The sequence below is a fragment of the Sinocyclocheilus anshuiensis genome, unplaced genomic scaffold (genome assembly GCF_001515605.1).
Source record: "Sinocyclocheilus anshuiensis isolate Anshui unplaced genomic scaffold, SAMN03320099.WGS_v1.1 scaffold1639, whole genome shotgun sequence".
NCBI lineage: Eukaryota > Metazoa > Chordata > Actinopteri > Cypriniformes > Cyprinidae > Sinocyclocheilus > Sinocyclocheilus anshuiensis.
Window position 1 is genome coordinate 198,543 of NW_015548336.1, and position 8,519 is coordinate 207,061.

Below are 8,519 nucleotides of genomic sequence, written 5' to 3' on the forward strand. Positions count from 1 at the left end.
AAAATAAATGTCACTTGGTTGAATATTTTGCAATATAATGCAATACCTTTCATTTTAACTGTATCTTACATGTCCAAGTATGTGAACATGTCCAGCAATACATCAAGCAGTGGTCTGACCTCAAATAGACCAATGACCTAATGTCTGGACATTACCAGGGTGCTACCATTACCTCCAAGACAATCCCATCTGTCTCCGCTTTAATTAAACACACCATAGAGAATAAGAACTAATATGTACCACCTCAGTGACTTAACTAGAAGGACGCTACAGGGGTATCTTACTGTACCAAGCAACCCAGTGATGAAGAGGCACATCACCTCAGTTCCGTGGGAAGATCATGTCAATGTATTAAACCCACGAGACAGCCAGGAACAGAACATAGACCCGTCCCATCTCTTATTCCACGGAGAGAGTTGCATTTGCAGTCAATTAATTTGGCATATGATTTTATCCAAAGCAACTCACATTACATTTAAAGTATACATTACTTTTTTTTTTTATATATAATTTTGTGCTTTTTCTGGGAATTGAACCACGACCTTGGCGTTGCAAGCGCCATGTTCTACTGTTTGAGCTTCAGGAATGTTAATAACAATTTATCCAGTGGCGTGTGTCAATGTGACCAGGAACCTGTGAAGCCCAATCTTGCCTTAAACAAGCCTAAACTTGCCTAACACCAAATACAATAAATCATTAGTCAAACTGGGACATTATAGACTGGACTTAGGCTACTTTTCCAAGAGTTTGTTTACTGGTCTGACTAACGTTTTCTACGTATTTTTCTTTGAATATAATTAGAAATAATTATAAAAATAATTATAGCCTTTTCCCATGACTTTTCAGGCCTGCATATCAAGATTTTAAACAATTCTGTGAGACAAAATGTATAATAATCTAGAATTAAATGCGTCAATGAATGTCTAATTTGATAAGTAACTCATACCTGTCAACATTTGGGTAGGTGAACACCGGTTCACATTTACAACTGCGTGTTTTCTGCGTAAAAATAAGGGTCGTTTTTGGCTTTGGTCTAAAATGCAAATTCATTCTATGCCAGCAAGTGGCATTTTTCGCCAGGAATACAGCCATTTCCCCGGTAACTGCAGTAAACAAAGCAGCACCTGACTTAGAAACTTGCAGCGCTTAATCATTTAAATAGCCTTTTTGAAGTGTAAGCTATATCTCATTATACATGTAAATATACATTTACATGTATATATATATTTTTTTTTTTCACTGGAGCACCACCTTCTCCCATTTCTACCAGTGATCATTGTTTCCTTCCCGTGGTACTCCCTGCTCAGATATCAATAGCATCACTGGGCTGTAGGTTGCCAAGTTGAGGGGACAAATGGGTTGAAATTTGTATGCGTCGGGATCGCGTGAGAAAGATGCGTTTCATACAAGATCTGGCAACTGGATAACCTTGAAATTTGTTGCCGTGATTATTCATATAATGAGGTTTGGACATAGACATATAAATACCTAGACGCCTCATTGGCCACTTTGAGCCGTTGCTGCGATACGTCAACGATTGACGTGCGGTCGAGCGGCCAATGAGGAGTCTAGGTATTTATATGTCTATGGTTTGGCCCATACAAATTATGGGCGTTTTACCGGAAGCGAATGTAAATAGCCTACGCCCAGTGGGATTTTTTTATAGAAAGATTAAAAATACGGGAAAATATTTAAACGGGATGATAGCGGGATAGAATGGTAATATACGGGAGAATCTCGGGAAAAACGGGAGGGTTTACAGGCATGAAGTAACTGTTAAACCAGCATATCTTGTTTAGCAAACACCGGCGCGATCAAATAGCGCGAGAATTTTAAAGGCCCACGTGGTGCTTTGGTAAACTGAAGGGTCGCGCGGCGTTTAAACCGTACCTGGAGTTTATCGTCACTGATGTACGCGCCGTTAATCCCGGGTTGAATAAAAGTTGAGTGCCGGGGCTTCTGGGTGAAGCAGAAGTGCCACCACAGGCTAACAGTAACCCAGGTAAAACTTTGCAAAACTACATGCATTAGCGTACGAGGCGGGAAACACGTCTTCGAGTTCAAAGATTTCTGTGTAACTTGAGGTGCGTCAGAGGCTGGACAGTCAGCACCTCGCCCTGACTCGCGTTTCCCAGGAAATAACGGCTATACACCGGCCTTCTCCGGTTTCTAATGACGTACATGCATTATTGAGCGCGCTCTCCCGGTCCCGGCTCGAGGCACCGGGTCAGCCTCGCACAAAACGAACTGCGCTCCAGGAACATTACACTGACGCTGTCGTCGTTTAATTCACGCAACCTCCCATTAACTGTCAGTTAAGGACCAGGACTATCCCGACTGATAACAACACTGCAACACGGGTGTTAAAGCAATTCAATAATACATATAGTTACTAAATATGGTTTAAAACAAAGCATGATAAAAACTGTCACTCTGGACTGCATCACACCAACACTTTTTGGCGGATAAAATACACGTGGAATGTCACAGCTCACTAAAGTCAAACTACAAGATCAATGCTTACTGCCAACACTTTTGTAACAAATGTAGATCTATCCATCTATCTGTGCGTGTATTTATATTATACACACAAGTGAACTAGTCCAAATTATTTACATGTGGTGTAAATACATTCCAGAATCATTCGACTAAACGTAAATTTACATTTACAGTTATGAATCTAGCTTCTACTAAATGCATAAATGTAAATATTTTAGGATCATGAAACTTCACAGAACATCAAAGAGCTAATCAGATATAATATATACAAATTTTACCTAGATTGCTGGGGGGGCAGTCATGGCCTAATGGTTAAGAGTCGGACACCATACTTGGCCACATGCCATATCCTTTTCTTTTCTTTTCAAAAGTCAAAGCACACATATACTTGCAAAATTTCACAACTGTTATAGGCTATTGTATAATCCAGCAGCTCGTGATGTTTTCAGTGTCTCTCAGAGCAGCTGAGTTCACAGTAAATGAAGCAAACTTCATCTCTGCATGTGCTGAGCTTAACGTGCATTTGGAAGCACAATGTACACATAATTTCCAACATTTTTAGATAGAGGTTTACAGCATTTCACCAGTATTCTGCTGAAATAAAAAGCTGGAATGTGAAATATTAAAAGCTCAAGAGTTTGAAGGTTTGAAAGAACTTAAGACATGAATGTGTGTAAAATAAAACATTGTAATAGTATCATTTTTTTTTATTTACAGTATTGCAATTTAAACTAATTATAAAACACTGAAGACAGAAATACATTACTGTTAATAAAAATGTTAACTATTATTGTTAATTGTTTGGTTCCTAAAAACACAAGTGTGAATAATGTGGACTGAGACACTATCACAACTAAATTGAGGTTTGAGTCCACTTTAAAATCCATCTATGAAAGTTAATCATATCACAGTTCAAATGGCAATATAACAAAACATTTTTGCAAATAATGTAAATTTAATGTAAAAATTTTAATTTTGTAAATGTTGAAAAAACATTTGCTTAAAAACACTAAATGTTTTATGTTGTCATTAACCAACATAAGTTAATGCAAGATTGTTAAATTACTGAGCCTTCAAATAAATATTTTAAGTCTAAGGGGTTTGGCTGACAAAAAAGTTGGGGAACTCCTGAATGAGGCGAAAGGGCACAATGTCTACTTGGTTCTCTCAAAACTCGCTTTCACATTTCGCATGTCCTCTATTGGGATACAAATTTTTACATTAAAAAAAAATATATATATATATATATATGTGCATTAAAGAAAAATTACCAAAATGTGCAATGCAATGGTATTATCTTTCACAATAAGGGTTAATTCCATGAAACAAAACATTGGTGGTGCACTATTCAGTACCTGAAACACAGATGATGTACTGAGCCTCTAAGTGAAATCCTGCCTGTCCTGGGACTGGGGTGTCAAAATCTGCAATAGGACAAAATATATATATATGTGCATTAAAGAAAAATTACCAAAATGTGCAATGCAATGGTATTATCTTTCACAATAAGGGTTAATTCCATGAAACAAAACATTGGTGGTGCACTATTCAGTACCTGAAACACAGATGATGTACTGAGCCTCTAAGTGAAATCCTGCCTGTCCTGGGACTGGGGTGTCAAAATCTGCAATAGGACAAAATGATACTGTGGATACACTTACATTTAATGGGGCAGCACAACAAGATAATGTTACATGGCTGGATTTTGTTTTACAATATGCAGAGGTTTGAGAGGTTTCACCCCACTTTAGATTAAGAAAAAAAAAAAGTTACATTTGCTTGTTCTTCAAAGCATCACACAAATGCAGTTATACAGCACTTGATAAGAGTCCTCCTGCAACCAAAACAGTCACATTTAAGAGGGATGTTTAGTTTAAAAAGGATGATAATAGTGACACAAACAAAACACATCAAGCAGCCACACTGACAGCAGCCTCCTCTGATATTCTGTGCACTAAAAAACTTAAAATGTGCCGATTTGCGAAGTGAATTTGACCCTGAGGCACTACCATCACTCTATACAAAAATATGACGTTCTACTGCATAAAAAGAGAAAAAAGCGCCATCTGCTGGCTAAAAGCTTTCTGATCTAAATTTTGCAGGAGTGCCCTTAGAAATGAGTGTCATCACACATTCTTTAACAAATATATTCCTGGACAATAATTAGATACTGACATAACAAAGAATGACTTTACTTAGGATATAGCAGTTAAAGTATGTAAGTTCTTTATCCATGTCATTTCTCAATTCATGTGAAACAGAAGGTATTTGGAGGATAAAAAAAAAATACACATCCCATTATATTATGAAGATAAAATAATAAAAGATGAACAACAATACTATGTTATAACAACATGAATAGACTGTACATGTTTAAACATCAATCGATCTGGTCTCATCTCAGAGAAACAGGATATATGGAGGTATGAGGTTCCAGAGTGAGTGTACAAGTGTAAAACATACACAGATATATACATACAGTACATATGCGCATACACACACTCACTCATCCATATATTTACACATACATTCAACTCACACAACACACTTCAGACCACCAGTGAAAGTAAAAAATAAATAAAAATAAATCCTATTACCGGTATATAAGCCCTCAGTCCACCAAACAGAAAGTAAGATACATAAACGAAACAAAATAACAAAAAAAACAGACTAAATGCTGGAATGAGCTTGATGCAGGCCATGACACCTGCAGTCTGCAGGTTTAACGGACATGTTGATGGCACACAGACTAGTGCTTTTATCGTGTTTATAGACGGAGCGAGGTTTGACTCGCTCACTCCAAGTGCACCCTCTCCTGGTCAGGGTTTGAGGCGCACTCTTCATTCAAGCACAAATAAACTCAATAAAAGCCGACTAGTTAAGCAAACAAAAAGAGAACCGGAAGAAACTGAAAATCGGCACGCGGCCACACCATCACCAATGTAAAAAGGAAACAAAAACAAACAAATATCCCAGTTGCAGGAGTTATACCAATTCAATTGGCCAGATGAGGTTGTGGTTTGAGCTGTGATAAATACTGTGTAATACTATAGATTTGTGGTTGTTTAAATTTGTCTTATGTCATTATTACAATTTTGTATAATTGTAGAGATCAGCAAAAGCACCATAGATTTAAATAAGCATCTAACATCCCTGTTCCCTCATACATATAAATAAGTTTCATATTAACTGAAAATTAGACCGTTTTCAGTCGGCTTATACTGTCCATTATAGAAACAATTAAATAATGCCTCTTATTGAAAAACAAAATCCCCAAATTGAGCAATTGAGGCCAAAATTAAATGTAAATAAAATCTTCAAATCGAATAAGCTGAAGACATTCATCACATCATACGTGTGTATTCATTATCAAGTGGTTTGCGCGTGACTCATCTGAGAGCGTGTAAGTGAGATTAACCGTTCAAGGCTCCTAGTATCTCAGCTGAAACGCACATTTCCTTAGGAAACAAGCAAAATCCCCAGCTTCACGGATACCAGACAACCAAACTGTCTCGGCTCGGAGCGAGTAACACAATACAGCTCTTTCTGGGAGGAATGGGCTCTGTTACACAGCTGCAAGTCGAGGCACTGTAGGTCCTGGGCTCAATGGGTCCTGTTTTTCTGAGCTATTGAGTCCCATGGTGTAACTGTGTGTCTGAGCCCAATATGTCCTATGGTGCGGCTTCACCTCTGGGCACAGTGGGCCTTGTGGTGCAGCTCTGCCTCGGGGATCTGTGAGCCCCACGGCACAGCTCTGCCTCAGGGATCAGTGGACCCTGTGATGCAGCTCCATTCATTTGTTGATTGAGCAGCATCCTCAGAATAAGGCGGCGCATTTAGTCAGTACAATTTGGTTTCCTGTTGTTAGCTGTGTCTCCTTGGTGATTGGTGAGAGTCGGCTAGCTGAAGAACATGCTGAGATTGCTTAAACCTCAGCAGCCTTCAGGACGATTTTCTCCTCGTCTTGTCAGTCCGAATTGGGTTTCTTTAGTGAGAAAGCGTATATGTTAAAATGATCACTCAGCTGCTTCACCTGCACAGGGAGACAGAAGACCATAATGAGAAATATTTAAGTGTGCTTGTGCATAAAAACATGACCGTTGCAAAAGATAATTACATCATATTTATTATATAATATATAAAAAAGTTGAATAAAGGATAGTTTGAATAAATAGTTATATATAATATATATATATACATATACACACACACATATACATATATACACATACAATTATTATTATTATTATTATTAGTTTAATATATAACCATCTTAAGGTAAATTAAAAGATTCTTCATGACTAATGAACGAATGAGCAGTCTGTGTGTCTTTACTCACAACTGATACTCCATAGTGTATGTGAGTGAGGATGACTACGGCGGTCCATATGTAAAGGACGATAATTTCACCATTCTGCAAAGTCCCAGATATCACTAGCAACACCACAGCTGTCATCGGCAACAACAACAAACTCAGTGGCTTGCATCGAGTATTACTCATCTGGCATACAATGAGCTTGCACTGAGAGAGAGAGAGAGAGAACATGTCAGGAGCAGACATCTGACAAGATGTTTCAAATGGAACTGAATATATATATATACAAATAAACACACACATATACATATACACACACACATATACATATATACACATACAATTATTATTATTATTATTATTAGTTTAATATATAACCATCTTAAGGTAAATTAAAAGATTCTTCATGACTAATGAACGAATGAGCAGTCTGTGTGTCTTTACTCACAACTGATACTCCATAGTGTATGTGAGTGAGGATGACTACGGCGGTCCATATGTAAAGGACGATAATTTCACCATTCTGCAAAGTCCCAGATATCACTAGCAACACCACAGCTGTCATCGGCAACAACAACAAACTCAGTGGCTTGCATCGAGTATTACTCATCTGGCATACAATGAGCTTGCACTGAGAGAGAGAGAGAGAGAACATGTCAGGAGCAGACATCTGACAAGATGTTTCAAATGGAACTGAAAGACATCCATTGTCATGGCTGCACAACTTGTTTATCTACAGCAGAGAGCTAGAGGACTGAGTACACTCACAGTAACATTGGAGAAGGCTGTTCCCACCATGAGATAAAAGATTCTGGGTTGCTTCTCGATGATGTCTGTAGGAGAGAGACTGATCCACAGTGTAGACAGCACAAACAGGAGGACGGGAGAGAAAAACGGCAACAAGGCCTCATACACCGAACTGTGCTTCAGGGTGTTATTACGGTACACCCTATAATAATACAGAGAGAAAGAGTGAGAACAAATATCCCTGTTCCAAATCATACAATATTTAATAGAGAATCAGTAAGCTACACAGTACGAGTCATTTTTATGTAGTCCAAGGCACAAGAGGCCTGGAATGAAACTTACTTAAAGACATTGTAGAGGCTCATTGGCAGTGTTACAACAAATAAACAACCTGTTTAAAAAAAATGAATGAGGAAATCAGATCATCCTTTAATTTGCAAGTTTGGCCTAAAAGCGAATGAAAACGCAGCATTTGAAGTATTAACTAAGTATTAACTGCCAATGACAGGGCAGAGTTCACTCACCAACAATCATAACAGTGAAGAGATTTCTGTAATGAACATTCCCAATAACAGGTTTGTACCATGTTTCCACACCAACCACCGCTGTTACTATGTACACGACAGAGATAGTCTGGTATAGAGATGGAAACAAAGACATTAATTAATACAAACTGTAACATTTATTTCCATTCAAGTATCACTAAAGTTTCCATGTGCTGTGTGTGACGTACAGAAACTAAATTCTACCTTCAAGAATTTTTTTATTTCATATTTTAAAATACACCACTGCTCAAAAGTTTGGGGTCAGTATGATTTCTTTTTTTTTTACTTAATACTTAAAATTAACGATTTTATTCAGCAAGTTTTCATTACATTGTTTACAAAATGAAAATAAAAACTTTTATAATGTCACAAAAGATTTCTATTTCAAAATAACTAACTTTCTGGAAAAACTA

The 8,519-nt window shown here is 37.6% G+C and overlaps 1 protein-coding gene across 1 annotated transcript in view; it reads right to left on the reverse strand.

Moving 5' to 3' along the window:
- Positions 1-4,268: 4,268 nt before the first annotated feature.
- LOC107656545 (ethanolaminephosphotransferase 1-like) overlaps positions 4,269-8,519 on the reverse strand; it is a 12,782-nt gene continuing 8,531 nt past the window's right edge. The window contains exons 6-10 of the mRNA XM_016444428.1: positions 8,086-8,194; positions 7,904-7,952; positions 7,583-7,763; positions 7,263-7,445; positions 4,269-6,532 (exon numbers count right to left, since the gene is read on the reverse strand). Coding sequence (XP_016299914.1) covers positions 6,467-6,532; positions 7,263-7,445; positions 7,583-7,763; positions 7,904-7,952; positions 8,086-8,194 — 588 coding nt within the window. The 3' untranslated portion in view covers positions 4,269-6,466. The remainder of the gene's footprint in view (positions 6,533-7,262; positions 7,446-7,582; positions 7,764-7,903; positions 7,953-8,085; positions 8,195-8,519) is intronic.